This window comes from Piliocolobus tephrosceles, chromosome 9 (genome assembly GCF_002776525.5).
Source record: "Piliocolobus tephrosceles isolate RC106 chromosome 9, ASM277652v3, whole genome shotgun sequence".
NCBI classification, from domain to species: Eukaryota; Metazoa; Chordata; class Mammalia; order Primates; family Cercopithecidae; genus Piliocolobus; species Piliocolobus tephrosceles.
The window spans coordinates 38,589,005-38,610,863 of NC_045442.1; the positions used below are offsets into that span (position 1 = coordinate 38,589,005).

The 21,859-nt window shown below is 36.9% G+C and overlaps 1 protein-coding gene across 2 annotated transcripts; it reads left to right on the forward strand.

Annotated features, from left to right (window-relative positions):
- The first annotated feature begins 2,336 nt into the window (after positions 1 to 2,336).
- LOC111538683 (cytochrome P450 2C3-like) lies at positions 2,337 to 21,513 on the forward strand. Of its 2 annotated transcripts, XM_023206171.1 has the most exons (9): positions 2,337 to 2,504; positions 6,645 to 6,807; positions 8,241 to 8,390; positions 10,614 to 10,774; positions 12,029 to 12,202; positions 13,139 to 13,280; positions 14,325 to 14,512; positions 18,874 to 19,015; positions 21,220 to 21,513. In XM_023206171.1, the coding sequence occupies exons 1-9, from the start codon at positions 2,337 to 2,339 to the stop codon at positions 21,399 to 21,401; spliced, it is 1,470 nt and encodes a 489-aa protein (XP_023061939.1). In that variant the 3' UTR covers positions 21,402 to 21,513. The 2 variants fall into 2 exon arrangements, with proteins under 2 accessions (XP_023061939.1, XP_023061940.1); XM_023206172.1 differs by lacking the exon at positions 12,029 to 12,202.
- The last annotated feature ends 346 nt before the right edge of the window (positions 21,514 to 21,859 follow it).

Consider the following 21,859-nt stretch of genomic DNA (forward strand, 5'->3'; position numbering starts at 1 on the left):
AACCAATGAGAACAAAGACACAATGTATCAGAATCTCTGGGACACTTTTAAAGTAGTGTGTAGAGGGAAATTTATAGCCCTAAATGCCCACAAGAGAAGGCAGGAAAGATCTAAAATTGACACCCTAACATCACAATTAAAAGCACTAGAGAAGCAAGAGGAAACAAATTCAAAAGCTAGCAGAAGGCAAGAAATAACTAAGATCAGAGCAGAACTGAAGGAGATAGAGACACAAAAGACCCTTCAAAAATCAATGAATCCCGGTGTTTTGAAAAGATAAACAAAATAGATACACTGTTAGCAAAACTAATAAAGAAGAAAAGAGAGAAGAATCAAATAGATGCAATAAAAAATGATAGATATCCCACAGAAATACATACTACCATCAGAGAGTACTATAAACACCTTTATGCAAATAGACTAGAAATCTAGAAGAAATGGATAAATTCCTGGACACATAGACCCTACAAAGACCCTTCCTGGATTAGGAATCCAGGAAGAAGTTGAATCTTTGAGTAGACCAATAACAGGTTCCAAAATTGATGCAATAATTAGTAGCCTACCAACCAGAAAAAGTCGAGGATCAGATGGATTCACACTCGGATTCTACCAGAGGTACAAAAAAGAGCTGGTACCATTCCTTCTGAAACTATTCCAATCAATAGAAAAAGAGGGAATTTTCCCTAACTCATTTTATGAGGCCAGTGTCATCCTGATACCAAAGCCTGGCAGAGATACAACAAAAAAATAAGAATTATAGGCCAATATCTCTGATAAACATTGAAGTAAAAATCCTCAATAAAATCCTGGGAAACTGAATCCAGCAGCATATCAAAAGGCTTATCCACCATGATCAAGTTGGCTTCATCCCTGGGATGCAAGGCTGCTTCAACATAGGCAAATCAAGAAATGTAATCCATCACATAAACAGAACCAATGACAAAAACCACGGGTTTATCTCAATAGATGCAAAAAAGGCCTTCAACGAAATTCAACAGCCCTTCATGCTAAAATTTCTCAATAAGCTAGGTATTGGTGGAACATATCTCAAAATCATAAGAGCTGATTATGACAAACACACAGCCAATATCATACTGAATGGGCAAAAACTTGTAGCATTCCCTTTGAAAACTGACACAAGAAAAGGATGCCCTCTCTCACCACTCCTATTCATCATAGTATTGGAAGTTCTGGCTAGGGCAATTTCCTTCCTTCCTTCCTTCCTTCCTTCCTTCCTTCCTTCCTTCCTTCCTTCCTTCCTTCCTTCCTCTTTCTTTCTTTTAATATGTCTTTTTAAAATTTTAATTTTAATATGTGTTTCTTTCTTTCAATATGATGTATCATATTTATTTTTTCCTATGATAAGCCATCATGGCATATCTGGCATGAATCCAACTTGATCATAGTGAATAGTCTTCTCAGTGTGTTGTTGAATTTTCTTTGCTAGTGTCTTTTGAGGATTTTTATATCAATGTTTATTAGATATATTGGTCTGTACATTGTATGTGTGTGTTCTTGTTTGGTTTTGGAATCAGGTTATGCTAACCTTGCAAAATTAGTTTGGAAATATTTTTTATTTTAATTTCTGGAATAGTTTGAGAAGAGTTAGTATTAATTCTTCTTTAAATGTTTGGCAGAATTCTGTAGTTAAGCTATCATACTCTGGGCTTTCTTTTGATGGCAATAACTTTCTATACTGATTTAATTTTCTCATGCTATATTTATCTGTCATATTTTCTATTTCCTCATAATTTAATATTAGAAGGTTGTATTTCTCTGGAAATTTATCCAATTTTTCCTTTATTAAATTTAGTTACATATAGTTGTTCATAACAGCTTCTTATGATCCTTCGTATTTCTTTAATATCATCTGAAATGTCTCTTTTTTACCTCTGATTTTATTTGCTTGAGTATTCTCACTTTTTACTTCAGTATTCTTGCTGGAAGTTCATCAATTTTCTTTTCTCTTTTCAAACACCAACTCTTTTTTTTTTTTTTTTTTTTTGATGTTTTGAATTACTTTTCAGTCTCTATTGCATTTATTTCTGTGCTGAGGTCTATTATTTTCTTCTTTCTATTAATTTTGATTTTATTATTTCTTTTACAGAAGTGAGGGTTATCATTTAGTTACAATTTTAGGTTAAACTTAAGAACTAATCAATATTAAATTAATTTTTGATTTTACTTCTACCAGCAGTTCAAGGTCTACTAAAGATAAAAAAAATCAGTCATCCAAAGTTCAAAGTCTTAGTACATAATTGGTGAGGAGCTTGCACTTTGTGTTTACAAAATCTTTAGATTCTTAGCTTTCAACCGCGTTTTCAAAGAGCCCATCAATGGATCTCTTAATCATCCTGGTGATTTGTCTTTCTTGTCTGATTCTTCTTTCTCTGTGGAACCGAAGCTATGCCAAAGGGAAGCTTCCACCTGGCCCAACTCCTCTCCCCATTATTGGAAACATTCTACAGTTAAATACTAAGAACATCAGCAAATCCATAAGCATGGTAAGTATGACTAATTTTCCTTTAGTTTTCTGCAGTGAGTAAGTCAGATAGCCCCATAACTAAGCAATGTATGTCCCCAGATACCACGTTTTAAAGTGATGTCTTTATAGAGATGTGTCCATTAGACACCCAGATATGCCTTTATAATGCAGACAGATAGAAGAACATGCGATCAGTACATCCAAAAGAAATGAAGAAATCAGCAAGTTTGAGGCAAATAAGTGTTTACTCCAGAATGGAGTTTTCAACTGGAAAACAATTATAGACTGTATCACCTAAGAGAAATGTTGGAGATAAATGCTTGGTGCTGCAAAGTGAAACTAGTACTCAGGCAGAAGTTTTCTCAGCAAGGCAATTTACTTCTTCAGAAGGGTGCTGCCTGCATCAATCACGATCACAAGAGTATACTGAACAAAGGAGAGAAAGAGGTTTTATCTCTACCATGTAGTCTCTACCTCTGTGTCACTCACCCCATGGGCTATGGTCAGACCACACAATCTAAGCTGACCTGTTTAGTTACTTGTGAATATTTTCTTAAATAAGGAAGGGAAGGGAGATGTGAATTACAGTGGTGGGCCATGAAGTTTCAAAGGGTGGAATGGGTGCAGAGTGGGTAACTAAGTAAACAGAGGTGAGTTGTTGATTAGAGCCGACAGGAAAGTAACTACAGGCAAGGAGGCATGGAGAACAAGAAAGCTGAGTTTGAGAAGAAAGAACAAGGAAGTTAACAGGCTAAACCTTTGAAGAGAAATTCATTTTATGCAAGGAATATGGGGGCTTCCATTTATATAGGAATTTGTTTCAATTATATAAATTGTCAGATTTCTTTATTGGTAGATTAAACAAATAATGAATCATCAGTCATTAGTACAAGAGTGCATTTGCATATTTGAATCAGATATAACTTATATATAAAGTTTCCTTGTATTGTATATTGTTGAGAACCCAGTTGTTTGTGAAGAAAATGTTTTTCACAATTCCTTATTGACGTCCAAGTTTATCAGAAGTTCAGCATGGCAGCAGTTGCCCAATATGTGAGTCATTCCTGCCACCAGTGGAATATTGCCAAGATCATTGATCCATGTTATGATTGTTGACATTGCCAGGAGCAGAAATTCTTTGTTGATATTGTAATCCAGGTTGCTTTAACTCTTCTTTGGTAAATGCTAGTGAAAATGGAACAGCTTTTAGTTTTTTAAAAAAGCACAGATTTACAGTGTCACAGCACCACATTTTCATAAAGCATATATGAATTGAAATCAGGGGAATTACTAAGGGTTCAGATCTTTCATATTTCATACTGTAGTTCTCAATAAATGAGTCAGTAACTTCTCTACTCCAAGTTGTTTACATAGCAGTTGCTCTCTAAAGCCTGAAGGAATGATCTGGAATCTGTCTTTCTCTTAAGGAAGCCAGTTACTGGAATACTGCTTCTGGAAGCTCATTCTTCCTATGCCTTGGCTTTGAATTTAAAGAGATTGTGTCAGCACTCCAGCTCATCTATTGTTGATTTAAATTCACAGATTTAAGCAGGATTAAAACCTCTCTTCGCTTTAATTTCCATTTCTTGAAGATGTAAATAAAAAAGATTTTGCACAGGTTACTTAAGTATACCACATTTTCTAGAAGTAATTAAATACCTCCTTGCATGGTGCAAGGTGGTATTTTCTTTCAATGGCGAAAGAAAATTTAAAGCGACCCTATCATTAAGGACTTACAGTTTAGAGGATAGAAATATATTTATGAAACAACAATGCAAGTAAAGGTATGATTACGAACTATGTAACAGGGATATGGTAGAAAGAGACCATGTAATTTCAAGGGACTAACTAGTTAAAGGAGCATTCAGCAAAGGATTCTCTGAGTAATTGAAGTTGGAGCTGATAATCATAAGAATGATTAGGAATTAAACATATCAAATAGCGACAAAACCCAATTTCACATGTTTTCAATCTGGGGGAGAATTGCTTCTGTTGATGAAAAGAGTCAAACTGCAAAATAGTTGAAGAGATTTATTCTGAGCAAATGTGAGTGACTATGACCCACGACACAGCTATCAGGAGACCCCAAGAATATGTGCCCATGGTGGTCAGGGCAGTTTGGTTTTTTACATTTATATGTTTGAGTATGTACCCATGAGACTCCTGTCAATACATTTAAGATATACATTGGTTTGGCCCAGAAAGGTGGGACAACTCGAAGAAGTGGGAGAGGGGATGCTTCCAGGATATCCAGAGTTTAAAATTTTCTGATTGACGATTGAAAGAGTTATTGTTAATAGAGAGGAATGTCTGGGTTATGATAAGAGGTGTGGGGACCAAAGTTTTATCATGCAGATGAAACTTCCAGGCAGCAGTCTTCAGAGAGAATAGATTGTAATTGTTTCTTATTAGAGTTAAGGTCTGTGTTAATGTTAAATGTTGGTCAGCTTTTCCTGAATTCCAAAAGGGGAGAGGACATAATGAGGCATATTCAATGCCCCCTTCCCATGATGGCATGAATCAGTTTTTTCAAGTTAAATTTGGACCTGGCCTACAGGAGGAAGTCTGTTTAAATTGCTGGTGGTAAGGGAGTGGGGCCAGCTGGCGGGGAGAGGGGTGCTTTGAATTTTATTTTTTGCTTATACGTCTCTCCCTAAGACCCTGAAAAGAGGACAAAAGTGTTTGTAGTTCAGAGAGTAAGTAAGAATATGATACAAACTGAGAGTAGAGACGGAAGCAGGGGACAGGACATGCAGGCCTTGCATGGGTGTAAAGAACACTTGTTTCTGTCATAAGATCAATATGGGCCGAGCCTAGTGGCTCACACCTGTAATCCCAGCACTTTGGGAAGTCGAGGCAGGAGGATTATCTGAGGTTGGGAGTTCGAGACCAGCCTGACCAACATGGAGAAACCCCGCCTCCACTAACAGTACAAAATTAGCAGGGTATGGTGGCACATACCTGTAATCCCAGCTACTTGGGAGACTGAGGCAGGAGAATCGCTTGAACTCGGGGGGGTGGTTGCGGTGAGCCAAGATCCCACCATTGCAGTCCAGCCTGGGCAACAAGAGTGAAACTGTCTCAAAAAAAAAAAAGGAAAGAAAAAAAGAGCAATGTGATACTATTAACATGCTTGAAGGATAGTCAGGTTAACATCTTCCTTGTGAAAAGGTCACTATAGTTTGTAAAATGAATTTTTAGGTCAGCAAAAACTTCTGCAATAGAAAAGTTGAAAGACTGTAAGTCCTATATCATTTAGGATACCACATAAGCTGATACTACAGAAGGATGATGCTGAAAGAAGATAGGAGATTATTTCTATCCCACATAAGAAACTCTAGGTGCTTACTGTCAACTTGCTTCTCCTCCATGATGTCATTCAGAGAACCAGTTTTTTTTTTTTTTTTTTTTTAATCTTTGTAGTTTTAGTATCTTCTGCCTCTAGACTGTTTTTCTCATTTGCATGGTCATAGTAGGGGCATCTCCATGCTATTATTTCAACCCATGGGCAGGGGCAGAAATGAAGGGGAAGCAATTGTCTGTTATGCACAAATGTCAAATTTTATCACAACACTGTGCTTACATGAGTTCATGGAAACTGAGTCACATGGCTGCATCTAGCTTTGAGTGAAGCTGGGAAATATGTATGACCACACTCCTGTGTTATCATGCATTATAAAAATATGGCAGTGTCTGGTGCTAAAAAAAAATTTATCAAGCATGAACAATGAGGGACAATTATTAGACTACCCATGAGGCAGATTAGATGGACTTCCCTTAACCCAAAGAAGAAACACAGAATTTACTGTAATTGTAAGAAGATAGGAGAAAGTTGGTACAATTATTAGTTTGGCATAAAAATTTAATAAAATAATAGGAACAAAATGCATAATATAACCCTTGTCATATAGTAGGGGCTGAACAAGAAATAAATATTGAAGCTGATACTAACACTAATAGAATTATTACTAATAAAATGATAATTACTATTCAAATACTTTTTTCTTATCAAATAATTGGTTCTAAAATGTAACATTTTATATAATAGGTGGACAAGTATTAAAACATCCTTCTGGCAATATTAAAAATATTTCCCTAAGCTATCTACATTTTATTTTTGAAATTTACACTTTATTTGCATCTGCTATTCTTTTTGCAGCTAGCAAAAGATTATGGCCCTGTGTTCACTGTTTATTTTGGCATGAAGCCCACCGTGGTGTTGCATGGATACAAAGCAATTAAGGAAGCACTGATTGATCAGGGAGAAGTATTTTCTGGCCGAGGGAGTTTTCCAGTGATAGAAAAAATTGCCCAAGGATTCGGTATGCTTCCCTTTGGGGTATGTGTGTGGGGTTGTAAGTTGTAAAAACTTGAAAAATTCTAAGAAATTGAGAAATCATAAGTATTTAGAAAAATTTATGAAACACACTTTTCATATTTTCTACCTGAGGCTAAGAATAATTTTTCTATAAAGGATCATTAATCTATATTTAAAATCTGTGAAAGTGAAAGTGACACAATGTCCCTGTTAAACATTAACTTCAATGATAACAAGCCATCTAACCATTAATTTTTTATGAATTTGTTACAAAGACAAGTTCATCATAAATTATGGTCAGTTAAAAAAATAGAAAAGCAATAGAGAGATGAGAGAGAGGAGGAATATTACTGAATTATCTTATTCACCAAATATTTTGCTGCCGGGTCTTCGTCATGGATACCCAGAGATTATTTTAGGAAGCTTGAATAGTGTGCATGGAATCACATCAGTTTGGAATATTTCCATCCTCGCCTTGAAATATGATTTTAAAAAAGCATGAGCAATATTAGAATACAACAGAAGACAAAGCATAAAGCAAACATATGTTCTGAAAAGATCATGGAGAAACATGATCAGAGTATGAGTATGTATCAGAATTGATATTAGAAAAAGCTTTTTTGATTAAGTGCTGGAAATTTCTTTTATTTGTTTTTGGAGCTAGCCTTAAACTGTCAAGTCTTCTGGTGGATTACAGGGTTCTGGCAAACAGAGATATGACCTGAATGGGGTTCTGACTTCTTCTGCACTGTTCTCTAAGAGGCTCCCTGGAAACGTTTCCTAGGAGCTTATTTTTTCCCCTTGATCTGGTCGTGACTCTGGCAGCCTAATATTGAACTTCTTTGATGTTTCCTTCCATATTTCATGAAAGAGATTTAACAAATAGAGGGGAAATGTTAAAATGAGACTGTCTGTTTAATGACTGTACCCCTTATCTGAGAAATGATTATCAGGAGATATCTTCCAATGAAAAAGTGCTGTCTCACATTCTCCTGATAATTCCCTCCTCTTGTTATTTCTCCTAAAATTAACTTACAATTTGAAAAGCCAGCCCTGAAAATTTAAGCTATGACTAGGACTCACCATGTTTATTGCTGCAGGATCATGAGCAAGCATTTTGCCTTTATGATTTTTAGCATCCCCTAAAACGGGACAAAGCCTTCAGTTTACAGAATTATTCTGAGGTTTAGTCCAGCTGGTGGATTAAGAATAGTTTAGCAATATGCAAAGTTAAGAATCCTGACAGTTAAATAGTAGTTTGGGTTCAAAGAGGAGGCAGGTGTGATGAAGGGTTCAATGGGAATCCCTGAAGCTGACACCATTATATTTACATCCCTGCTGAAATGTCAATATCATCTCCTGAGATGAGAACTGTCAGCTCGTATTCATGACAATGAAGAATATTTTCTCTCTCTGTTTTTTCTTTTGTGTTGATAGGAATTATTTTTAGCAATGGAGACAGATGGAAGCAAATCCGGCGTTTCTCTCTCATGATTTTGAGGAATATGGGGATGGGGAAGAAAACAATTGAAGACCGAATTCAAGAGGAAGCCTTGTGTCTGGTGGAAGCATTAAAAAAAACCAATGGTGTTTATTTCTTCATATAATTAACACTAATAGTTTGGGTAGAACAAATGGTATTGTAAATAGACTACAAAACATTATGATGGCTGAAGTATCATAGTTTACTTTTTGCTCACGTAACAGTAATTAGGAGGTGAAGTGTTTGGAATAACAGTCTTTTTAGGTACCAGGTTAATTGGGCTTTGATATCTTCAGCAAATGTCTTTCAGTATCATCAGTGGTTCATATCTCTGTGTGATACAGGAAGGAGAAAAGAGCAAGTTAAAAAGCAAATACTTTAGACCAGGCATAGAAGTGGCACACATAACTTCTCTCATGTGTGCCACTTAGTAACAAGGCCACACCTAACTGCCAGAGAAGCTGGAAAATGTGGTTTGCTCTGTGCACAGGAAGAAAAGAACATGAATTTTGGCAATCAGCTATCAGTCTTGGCCACATACGCTTAAAAAATTAGGTAACTTTTCTAGTAAAGTGTTTAAGAATAATACAGGGGTTGCCAACTACCACCAAAGTGTGGGGCTGCCATTCACCTCTCATAATAGAGTGTGGATATGAAGAGATGGTATTGCAGCAGCACAGATCTATGCAGCACATAGATGTGTGTGTGTGCACCTGCAGGGCTGGGAGAGCAGGTGGAAGAGAAAGGGCTAGGCAGGGCAAGCAAGGGGTAAGATCATAAGATATATGTGTTTTTATAATGTCATGTATTGAATGAATATTTTTATGTGTTTAACTTTTAAATGTTTTTCAAGAACATTATTAGCTGGATAGTACAGTAGTCCATTATTTTGGACACACCAGAGTTTATTTAATCCTCTGTTTTGGCCAGATAGGTTGATTCTAGTTTTTCCTGCTCTTAATATACAAGAGTGAAACCCATATTAATTATTGTAAATCTCTGACTACTTTCTTTGAATAAAATTTGGAAATAGAATTAGTCAAGCAATGAATATTGAATTTTGGCACATATTATCTGTGAAATTATTTGTATCCTTAATTTGTATTGAAGCAGAACTTGTTATTAACTTGTTCAGCTTTTCCCATGGTGACTATGGCCTTCTCTCAACTCCCTGACCTTTAGTCGTCCAAAATCTGCTTGATTCCACTTCGTTGTAGGGACCTCACACTCTTGGGGAAGCCCATTTAATCACTAATAACACTAACAGTTGGAAGTTATTTCCACAGGTTGAGCAGAGCTAATTTACATCGTAACTTCTAATTTTTGATCTGAGCTTGTATTGTCCTTCTAGAGTTGTGGTGTTGTGGTTGTCACCACACAGAGGCAGGAGGGACCTACCTATCATCCAAAATCTGGTTTAGATGATTACAATAAAGATTCCACACAAACACCAATAGGATATGAAAGGTTTATTACTCACATAATGTTGCTTTCAATGAAGAGCAGGCTGACACCCAACCAGGTCCAAAATGACACTGAAAGAGCAGCAGGAGGATAGTGGCATGAGGTTTTCATGGCAATTAGTGTTTAGGGCTGGGTTGAAGTTTCCTGTGTGCAGGTCAGGGCTTGTGTGGCTTAAACTGTCTATTTGTGCTAACGGAGGGAACTGTTACACATTTTTTTTTGAGCGTTTCCAGATGTGGGTAGAAGGGGAAGAGTTCAGGGTGAGTCTTATAAAACTTCTAGCAATCAAACATCCAAAAATGGAGCCATGCTCTTTATTGCATATACGAAGTCTATTTCTACCCACAATGTAGTTTTTCAAATATGTATCTATAATTCCAATTTCTCTCATTATTTTTATCTTTTACAAAAAAAGACAACCAAATTTTTCAACTCTGTTTTCCATGTTCTGTTTCAAGTTTCTTCAGTATTTTGATTTTCTTTTTAAGTTGTTTAGTTTCCTGTTGGTATCATGAGGATGTGTCAACACTGATAATCAAATTCCATACATTAAAATATATTTTAAATGGCCTCTTTTTATTTTGTATTCCTTCTTGTGAATTAGAACATTTTGGAAAATGATGTAAATAGGAGACTCCTTGGGGCAAAATTATCAAATAAAGTGGACTGGATTAGACAGTTTTATTTGGAGAAATACAGCAAATTTTATTTTAAGCATTTGAAGTTTATTGTAATGGTGGCATGTCCAGGTAGTTTTTATTTCTAGAAGATCTTAGAAGTCAATCATTTCCAATTATTTTAAGCACTCAATTTTAGATTTATATGAAAATTGTGTACTAACTTCTGACTGGTATTATTTGTAGCATCTCCCTGTGATCCCACTTTTCTTCTGGGTTGTGTTCCCTGTAATGTCATCAGCTTCATCATTTTCCAGAATCGTTTTGATTACAGGGATCAGAAATTTCTAACCTTGATGAAGTATTTTAATGAAAACTTTGAAACTGTGAGCAGCCCCTGGATACCGGTAAGGCCAAGGTTCTTTTTAGAATGTGTAATAGTTTTCTAGCTCATCTGTAGCTCATGCCTACCCCATCTCTCTGCCCTATTTAAAAATGTCCAAAGCAATGCTTATCAAACTATCATTTGCAACACATTAGTGAGTTATCAAATCAATCTAATGTGATGCAATAAAATTGAAAACATGAAGTAAGATAGAATAGAAAAAAATACATAATCTCAGAGTGCTACATTTATAGCAAGATTTGTTTGGATGAAACTTTTTTGTTTGTTTTTAGATCATCAGATATTGAGGGTAGTGATTTAAGATGGATTTCTTATTAAAGTACACAGTCAGAAAATGTTAGTAACCTATGTTTTAAAATCACTAACAACTAAAATTCTATACTGATCATAAGTTCCTGATGTGACCTACCTTCAAAGGACCCTAGAGAAAAAATAGTCTAATGTGTCTTATTTACTGGAGTGGGAAACTGACCCAGAGCTATTAGGCATATTTTTCAAAATAGCCTAGCTAAGACAATGAACATCAAAATCTAGAATCTAGAATTCCTGATTCCTGATTCTGTATCTAGTTTGATTTAAGCTACAAGCCTGAATATACTATGTTGATGCCTTCCAAGGGTATTAGGTCATTAGGGTGTTATCTAAATTAAAGCATGTTCTGTAAGCTCTAGGACCAGCAAAAACATGAGTCAGGAAAATATGCACATTCTTTGGGGTGGAATATTTAAATTATATATATATATGTATATGTGTGTGTTTGTGTTTTTTTATATATATGTATACGCTAAGTGATTTGGGCACTTAATCTTTCAGATGTACTATTTCTTCATTATAACAAATGAGTATGAGTCTTCAAAATTTTTAGACTGTCCCCTGGTAAAACATATATTGTGTATACTGGTGCAAACACAGGGTATTAGCTCCAAGATCACTAGTTTGGTGTCTTCGAATTGCTGATTAACCTTATGAACTTCAATTTCCTCATCTGAAGAGAGACGACAACAGGGGTAATTTCCTGACTTCCTTCAGAGTTATGGTTAGGAAATCAACGTGATTGGCCTTGAAGTTGCTTTGTACCCTGTGCATACTGTCTCTGCCTACTTTTTCAGTGCTCTCTCCTTCGAATTCAGAATGCATTCCTGTGCAGGAAGCATGTCTATTCATCTTTATCTACTTAGCATATAAGTAGTGTCTGATAAATAATAAGGACCAGCGTTTGGTGAATGAATTAATGATGGATTCTTTCTTCTTTCAGCTCTACAATGCTTTCCCCTTTTTACGGGTTCTCCCAGGAAGTCATAATGTGATATTTAAAAATTATGCTCTCCAAAGAAGTTTTATTTTGGAGAAAGTAAAAGAACATCAGGAATCTCTGGACATCAATAACCCTCGAGATTTTATTGACTATTTTCTGATTCAAATGGAAAAGGTACAATGTAATTCTGATTTGCTACTTTATCTTTGTGGGTGTTGTGACTCATTGATATGCTTTGATTTTACTGGTGAAACTGAGATATGAAAACAAATGCTGTATCCTAAAGTGTATTAATTGTTTATGCAACATATTACCTGTGTAAGCCATATTGCGTGTCTCTGGATATTTCTAAGTTCTCACCCAAAGAGACTTAGGTTTTATGTTTACCATGTTAAAGCTGATTCTTTATCTGGGGGCAGATCAAAACATGCAAACACACACACGCACACATCCATTCAAGACTGATGATAACATATCATGGTTCCATGAAGAGAAGATGTAACAAATGAGGGAACACAGGAATGGATAGAAACCCAGACGGGCTTACTTTTGGGCAATCTCTAAGATATATTCATTTACAGATGAGGTAGGTTTGAGAAACTCTGACTTAGATAAACAGGAGGGAGAAAATAGATCCAGGAGATGATGAGTGTAGTAATCAAGTCTGTGAAATTTTCAAAGAGGCTATAATGATTGTAATTGAAGAGCAGTGTTGGGTGTAATGACTGATGGAGTTGTAAATACTGCGGTAGTTTGGGTGTGATTAGTTTAAGAAATTTGAATGAAAAATTAGATATGATGAAATAGACAATAGATGCTAGAGTTGACAGTGATTAGCAGTGATGACTTAATGAAAAGTATGTTTAAAAAATTACAAAGGAACTGACTGGCTCTAGGGGGTTAGAAACTGAAGAATCAGAAAGTACTTGAATGTTTGTGAGTCCGATGTTATTTTAAATTTGAAGCAATTCTAACAGTTCACCTAATATTATCTTCACCCATAGCACACTCTAAAGTCTGGCTTAATTAGCCAGGTACTGATGTTGTACTGAATAGTATTGTGTTACTTGAAAAGCTTTTTATTAAGTAATTGTAACATGTCATTGCTAGGAAAAACACAATAAAGAGTCTGAATTTACCATGGACAACTTGGTTGTTACTATATGGGATATGTTTAGTGCAGGAACAGAGACAACAAGCACCACAATGAGATATGGACTCTTACTCCTGCTGAAGCACCCTGAGATCTCAGGTATGAACAGATGATGGGCAAGATCAAATTTCAGGTAGAAGTGGACAGAAAATACGGATAACCACCCCACCATTTACCTGCCAACACAAGGTACAACAAAATTTCTATTCATTAGTACATCTACCTACCATTGGGTGGATTCAATTCACATTAGTTCCTAGTATAAAAGGAGAATAAAATGTTTAAATAATGATAGAGATTTGAAGAGCAGAGGCCATTATTCTCCCTGCGATGGTATAGGATTCTTGATTTGGTTTGGAACAGATGCAGCAGTGTGGCATTGTTATTTTGAACAATGAGCTGTAGACTTCAATAGCGGTGGCTTTGAATTCTGATTCTACTAATAGGTGGCTTGCTTGACCTGCAGACACATGATTACTCTCCATAACTGTGGTCCCTTATCTGTTCAAGGGGGATAATATGGGAAAGACCACATATTCTCTGAGCATCCTTAGGAAACTATTTACTTCTCTGGACTTGTTTCTTTGTAAAGTACATGAAATTATACCTTCCACATAGAAGGTTTTTGAAGAATTATAAAGTAATATAATGAAGAGTGCAGTGTGTCTGTCCTATATTATTGATACCTTCTGAATAAATTTTAACTTCTTAAGTTTTGTGCTGAATCAAGTTAATATCTCATTTCCTGAACTGCACTGTGTAGTTCTTAGATTATTGAAACTTAAATATTTAAGATAAAATTGACATACACAAAATGGCTAAACTACAAGGTCTTCAGTGATTCTTCAGGATCCCAGATCTCTGAGTCTGTCAAGAAAAAGTACACAGAGTAGGGAATCAAAGTTGAGGATTGAATGTCATGGTGCAATTGTATTTCATACCTGCATACCTGTGTCTACTGAGCTTTCAATTTGCCCAAGAAATGTAAATTGTGCGTCCTTTTTTTTCTCTTATGGAGGTAGTGACACGTAATTTTCCATCATTGTCCCATCTCCAACTACAATGGGACAATGATGAAGGGATCCTACAATGGTACTTCAAGTTTTTTTCACTTCTCATAAATTCTGACTCCTGCCTTGCCAGCTAAAGTGCGGGAAGAAATTGATCATGTGGTCGGCAAAAACCGAAGTGTCTGCATGCAGGACAGAAGCCGGATGCCCTACACGGATGCCGTGGTGCATGAGATCCAGAGATATATTGACCTCGTCCCCACCAGCCTGCCCCATGCAGTGACTCAAGACATTCGGTTTAGAGAATACCTTATTCCAAAGGTGAGAGATATTATGTCTATACCCTTCCTTAGGTGTCTTAGGCAATCAAATATCATAGCAGTAGAACTGTAGATTGCCTAATCTTCTACAGGTATGGCACAATCATAACTCAGGCATCCTACCCTGTGACCACGTACTTCTTTCCTTCTAGTTTTTGATACAAGTTTCTAAATATGATAGTGCCTAGACTCCCACAGGATTTTCCATGCTTTGATAGCTCTACACTCTGCCTGTCCATTAGCCCAGTGTGCTATCCTGTCCCTTCCTTTCAATTTTAGGTTTTATTACTCTTACCAATTAACCTGTATCCTATATCCCACCCCTTCTCTACTGTCCCTATGACTTACTTGTGAAAAGTCCAATACAAAAATCTCCTTCCACCCTGCCTGATTATTGGCTACTGACCTGTGCTGGAAAAGACCATGCAGCCCAGCAGGTTGATATTGTTATCATCAATGCCAAATATGGTGGTTTAATTTTCATCAATGCCAAAAGTATTCTCAATCTTACCCAACAATCCTGCTTTATAATCTAACTCAACTTGCTTCACCATACTCCACAATGACTTTCAACCTTGAACTCTTCTCAGCCTTTCATTATCTTACTTTTAATAGGTGACCTGCTCTTCCATCATCTCACAGAAAAATTAGTCACTGGAAGTGGACTCCTCTAATGCTTTCCATTAGATTTACATACTTGGCTACATTTACAACCTTTGAATTCTTTTTCATGTCAGTTGCTGTGACAGATGGGCTTTCTTTTGTTCTACTGTAAGCTGTTTTAACTGTGGCATGGATCCCTTCTCTCTTACTTTTTCAATTATCTTCCTTAAATAATTATTTCTTCTTCCTTCCTCTTCATCTTCTCCCTTTTTCCTGGCTCCTTTTTATCAGCCTGTGAGCATAATCACTTCTCTTTTATTTATTAGTGACACCTAATAATTGTACATATTTTTGGAGAACAACATGATGTTTAGAAACATGTATGAGTTGTGTAATGATTAAATCGGGTAATTAGTATCTTGATCACCTTGAACATTTATTATTTATTTGTGATGACAGTGTTCAAGAACCTCTCTATTAGCATTTTGAAATCCATTTGTATTAGTCTGTTTTCATGCTGCTGATAAAGACATACCTGAGACTGGGCAATTTAAAAAAGAAAGAGATTTATTGGACTTACAATTCCACATTGCTGGAGAGGCCTCACAAACATGGTGGAAGGCAAGGAGGAGCAAGTTACATCTTACATGGATGGCAGCAGGCAAAGAGGAAGCTTGTGCAGAGAATCTCTCATTTTTAAAACCATGAGATCTCATGAGACCCACTCACTATCACAAGAACAACATGGGAAAGACCCACCCGCAGATTCAATCATCTTCCATCAGGTCCCTCCCATGAAATGTGGGAATTGTGGGAGCTACAAGATGAGATTTTGGTGAGGATACAGAGCCAAACCATATCATTCTGCCCCTGGCCCCTCCCAAATCTCATGTCTTCACATTTCAAAAGCAATCATGCCTTCCCAACTGTGCTGCAAAGTCTTAACTCATTTCAGTATTAACTCAAGAGTCCACAATCCAAAGTCTCGTAAGAGATAAGGCAAGTCCCTTCGCCTATGAACTTGTAAAATCAAAAGCAAGTTAGTTACTGCCTAGATACAATGGGGGTACAGGCATTGGGTAAATACAGCCATTCCAAATGGGAGAAATTGGCCAAAACAAAAGGGCTTCAGACCTGACACTAGTCTGAAATCCAGTAGGGCAGTCAAATCTTAAGGCTCCAAAATGATCTCCTTTGAATCCATGTGTCACATCCCAGTCATGCTGATGCAAAACATAGGTTCCCATAGTCTTGAGCAGCTCTGCTCCTGTAGTTTCTCAGGGTGCAGTCTCCCTCCCAGCTGCCTTCATGGGCTGGTGTTGAGTGTCTGCAGTTTTTCCAGGCACATGGTGCATGCTGTCAGTGTGTCTACCATTCTGGAGTCTGAAGGATGGTGGCCCTCTTCTCACAGCTCCACTAGCTGGTGCCCCAGTAGGGACTCTGTATAGGGACTCCCACCCCACATTTCCCTTCTGCACTGCCCTAGTAGAAGTTCTGGCTAAACACCCTGTGGAAGCCTCCAAAGCTTAAGGCTTGCACCCTCTGAAGCCATAGCCAAAGTTCTATGACTCCTTTCAGCCACATGTGGGATGCAGGACATCAAGACCCTAGGCTGCACATAGCACCAAGACCCTGGGCCCAGCCCATGAAACCACTTTTTCCTTCTAGCCCTTCAGGCCTGTGATGAGAGGGGCTGCCACAAAGGTCTCTGACATGCGCTGGAGACATTTTCCCCATTTTCTTGGTGAATAACATTCTTTTCCTTGTTACTTATGCAAATTTCTGCAGCCAGCTTGAATTTCTTCTCAGAAATGGGATTTCTTTTCTATTGCATTGTCAGCCTGCAAATTTTTGAAACTTTTCCCATTTGCATTTGAAACTGAATGCCTTTAACAGCACCCAAGTCACTTTTTTTTTTTTTGAGATGGACTCTCGCTATGTCACCTAGGCTGGAGTACACTGGCATGATCTCAGCTCGCTGCAAGCTCCACCTCCTGGGTTCAAACTACTCTTCTGGCTCAGTCTCCTGAGTAGATGGGATTACAGGCATGCACCACCATGCCTAGCTAATTTTAGAAGAGATGGGGTTTCTCCATGTTGGTCAGGCTGATCTTGAACTTCCAACCTCAGGAGATCTGCCTCAGCCTCTCAAAGTGGTAGGATTACAGGCATGAGCCACCACACTGGGCCTACTTGTATTTTGTTAAGATTTTTTGCATCGCATCCATGTTCTTCAGAAACAATGGCCTGCAGTTTTCTTTTCTTGTTTTGTCTTTGGTATTAGGGGAATAATGACCTCATAAAATGATTATGGAAGGATTTCCCCCTTTACAGTTTTTCAGAAGAATTTCAAAAGAATTTTTCTTGGTGTATTTTTAAATGTTTGGTAGAATTCAGCAGTGAAGCCAAAAATAATAGTCTTTGGCTTTTCTTTGATGGGAGATTTTTATTACTGATTTAATTTGTTACTCAATTATTATCACTTTCAGATTTTTTATTTCTTCATGATTCAATCTTGGTATATTATATGAGTCCAGAAATGTGTCCATTCCTTCTAGATTTTCCAATTTGTAAGCATGTATTTGTTCATAATAGTCTCTAATGATCCTTTGCATTTCTGTGGTCCATTTGTAATGGCCTCTTTTTCATCTCTCGTTTTGCTTATTTTGGTCTTCCCTCTTTCTTCATAGTCTAGCTAAGGGTTTGTCAGTTTTGTATATCATTTCAAGAAAACCAAAACTTTCTTTCATTGACTTCCTCGTATTTTAGTTTCTGTATCTATTTTGTATTTTGATTTATTCTATAATATTTATAATTTTTGTCCTTCTACTTATTTTGGATTTGGTTTGTTTTTGTTTTTCTAGTTTCTTAAGTTTCAATGTTAGGTTGTTAATTGAGATTATTCTCTTTTTTGATGTAAACGTTAATTGTTTTAAACTCCATTATCAGTACTGCTTCTACTGTATTTCATAGGTTTTTGGTATGTTGTACTTACATTATCATTAGTCTCAAGAAATTGTTAAATATTTCCTCTTAATTTATTCATTAACTCATTGGATCTTTATAAGCATGTTAATTAATTTTTAGGTATTTGTATATTTTCTGTTCTTCTTGATTGCTAGTTTTATTGTACTGTTTTCAGAAAAAAAGTTGATTTGATTTTAACTTTAAAAAAATTGTTAAAACTTGTTCAGTAACTTACCATATGATCTATCCTGGAGAATGTTTCATATGCTGTATAGAAGAATGTGTATTCTGTAGTTATTGGGTGGACTGTACTGTGTATACCTGCTAAGTCAGGTCAAAGGAACAATTTAACACCATTGTTTGTTGTTTGATATTTATGCCTGAATGATCTGTCTATTACTGAAAATAGGGTGTTAAGTTCTCTACTATTATTGTTTTGAAGTCTATTTCTTCCTTTAGGTCTATTAATAATTGCTTCATATATTTAAGTACTTTGATGTTGAGTTCATGTACATTTACAATTTTTATACCCACTTGATGAAATTCCCCTTTATTGTTATATGATCACCTTCTTTGTCTCTTTTTACAGGTTTTAATTTAAAGTCATCCCTTGGTATTCATGGGGAATTGGTTGCAGGACTCCTTGTAGATATTAAAATGCACATATACTCAAGTCCCATAGTCAGCCCTGCAGAATCCATGCATACAAAATGTTGGCCTTTCCTATCCATGTCTTTTGCATCCCATGAACACTGTATTTTGATCTGGTTTATCTTTTTCTCTTTCTTTCAGGGCACAACAATCTTAACAGATCTGACTTCTGTCCTGTACGATGACAAGGAATTTCCCAATCCAGAGAAGTTTGACCCTGGCCACTTCCTGGATGAAAGTGGCAACTTTAAAAAGAGTGATTATTTCATGGCTTTTTCAGCAGGCAAGCAAGCTTTCTTTTTATGTGTACCTCAGGGGTCAAGTGAGGTAAGGAAGGGCTCTGCATGGAGGCTACTCTGGGCTGAACAATTTGTCATTTGCATAAGGCCAGAGGCACCACTCCCAAAGACCAGGTTATTTCTCATGGGATTGGTGACTATGTTCATAGATTCTGCTTCCTGGTCTGCTACGTAGGTCATTAAAAGTTCCTCCTAGAAGTCCAGTTCTAGTAAAACTTTTCTCATTTACCCTGAGAAGCCAGTTCACTCAATAAACTTCACTGAGTACCTTATATATAGCAATGCTATGCTCAGGTCCAGGCATACAAGTGTGAATAAATATTAGATCTTTTCTCTAAGAGAAGGGAAAACAAATGAACAGGTAATGAAATTCCAAGATCACAGATGCTATGCTTGAGGTTTCTGTGGGAGTCCAGAGAAAGGGAGGGAGAGAGAGAGAGCGAGAGCGAGAGCAAGAGAGAGAGCGAGTTTCAGATGATTTATTTGAGAGGGATAGGGGCAGAATAGTTGTAAAGTAAGTGAAATTTTCTTGCAATAAATCACATTTGAGTATCTTCCCCCAATTTTTGATGGTCCTGGAAAGAAACATGCAGCAATGTCAAAAAGTTTAATAAAAGAGAGTTTAATAAAGAGATGGTTTTGAGAGGTGTGGGCCAAATAAGGGGAGTAGCAAAATGTGGGGAAGAACTCAGGACTAACATCAGCAAGAAGATATTACAATCCTAGATCAAAAGATTCAAAGGAAGGTTGCTGGAACCTGAATAATGAGCAGATTCCTCATCAAGAGAAGCATCTATAGGTAGAAGGATGTTGCCACTGTCAAAACTAGCCTGACAGGGTAGGATGGAGGGAACAAATACTCTGAACTTTTCAACATCTGAGCCTCTGAATGTATCCAGAACCCAGAAGGGAACTACCTCCTGGGTTAATGCAGTTCTTAGAGGTCGGTTTCCTGGGAATAGAAAGGCACAAGAGATAAATACAAAATGGATCTGGAAAGAGGAAGAAATGGAAAATATTCAGCACACTTCAAAGAAGTAGGAAGAGGGTAGGAGGGTAGAAGATGTTTCCAACAGAAATAACTGAAACAGAAACAAAAATAAGAGATTTGTTCCTGTTTAATTATATAAGAAAATAAGTGTAGAGCAACCCTTGATGTTGTGTTCTCAAGATTATGTGCATTGCCCAGAGATAATCTCAAAAAAAGCCATTGCTATGTGACTTCTTACCTCCTTTTATATTTAGGAGTCCACTATTGCACCATGAGCCTGCTCAAGATTTCTGTTCATTTCACATGGCTTGCAGGCCAGCTCTTGTCCTGACAGTGGGTATTACTGTGTGTATTATAAGATCTAAGGGTTTACCTTAAGAGTTTATATTCCAGTTTGTAAAACAGCTGAATAATTTACAGTTCATGTGAAATGTAGTGTATTAGAAGCATTAATGAATATTGTGGAAAACAGATAAGAGCATGAATTGTATGTCCTGATGCATCAAAGAAGATTGCATAGAATAAATAACATCTGAGCTGAGTCTGGAAGAATATCGGGACTATTGGCAGGCAAAGCAGAGTAGGAGACCATTCCAGATAGAAGAATACCTGGAATCTGAGCGGAATCTTGAAATTACCAATCTGTTTGGGGAGTGGTGAATCATTAATAATGGCTGGGGTGAGGGGAACTGGGTGGAAGATGTGGAACGAAATGATGCCCTAAGAATTGCCTGTGGCCACTTGGTGACATTTCTTTTTTATATCTGGCAATAATAAACTCTTGACTATTTTTTTTAAAGCAGGTATGTGGCAAGATAGATTATCCTTTAGAATCCAGATAAGGACAAATAAATCTGTTTGTCAAGTCCAGGGTCAGAAGTATATGGAGAAGTGGATACAGTGTTGTGTATCATGCCAGTTGGGATAGATGTGTGTGTGTGTGTAAATATGTCACTGGCAAGCTGCAACACGGCAGTTCCAATGTGCATGGACAGAAAAGATTTTTTCATATAGTGCATTCACAGAAATATGTGCTAAAGAATAAAAAAGAAACCAGGTTTGGGCGTAAATAGAAAAAGTTGTAGGTTCATTAGTCATTCATTAATATATTTCTTCATTCCACATTAATTTCAGCCTCCCTGTGTGCTAACTCAGCTAAAGAATTAAATAAATAATGATCTTGTGTGTAATTTTTAGGAAAAAGAATTTGTGCTGGAGAAGGCCTGGCCCGCATGGAGCTGTTTTTAATCCTGACCACCATTTTGCAGAATTTTACCTTGAAACCTCTGGTTGATCCAAAGGATATTGACACCACCCCGGTTCACAAAGGCCTTGGCAGTGTACCACCCTTCTATGAGCTTTGTTTCATCCCAGTCTGATGAAGTGTCTGGCTGCTAGATTGCAGAGCAAGGCCCTTCAGTCTCATGTGAAAAACGCAGATGTTTCCTTGCCTGTGTGTCAACCATTATCTCTCCTATCTTACTAGGAGGAAGGCCATCTCTGAGCCCTCTCTCTTTTAATTGTATCCATCCTTCAAAATCCATTCCAGTTTTCCCTGTATGAAGGAAAATTTATTGTTTCATTTCCAATAAAATTATGTTTGTAACACAATCTTAAGATCGTATGCTACATTTTATCTGTAGTGCATATGAAATGGAAAGCACCCTATAAATGCCATATTTTGCTCTGCTACCACAAATGAGAAATCAGAAATTATCCCATGAGATTTTTTAAAAATGTAAAAAGTATTAAAATATGAGCTTTATTAATCTCTCACTCCTATCTACCTGTCTAGGCAAATGATCTCTTGACAGATTAGCTTGTATACTTTCTTTTT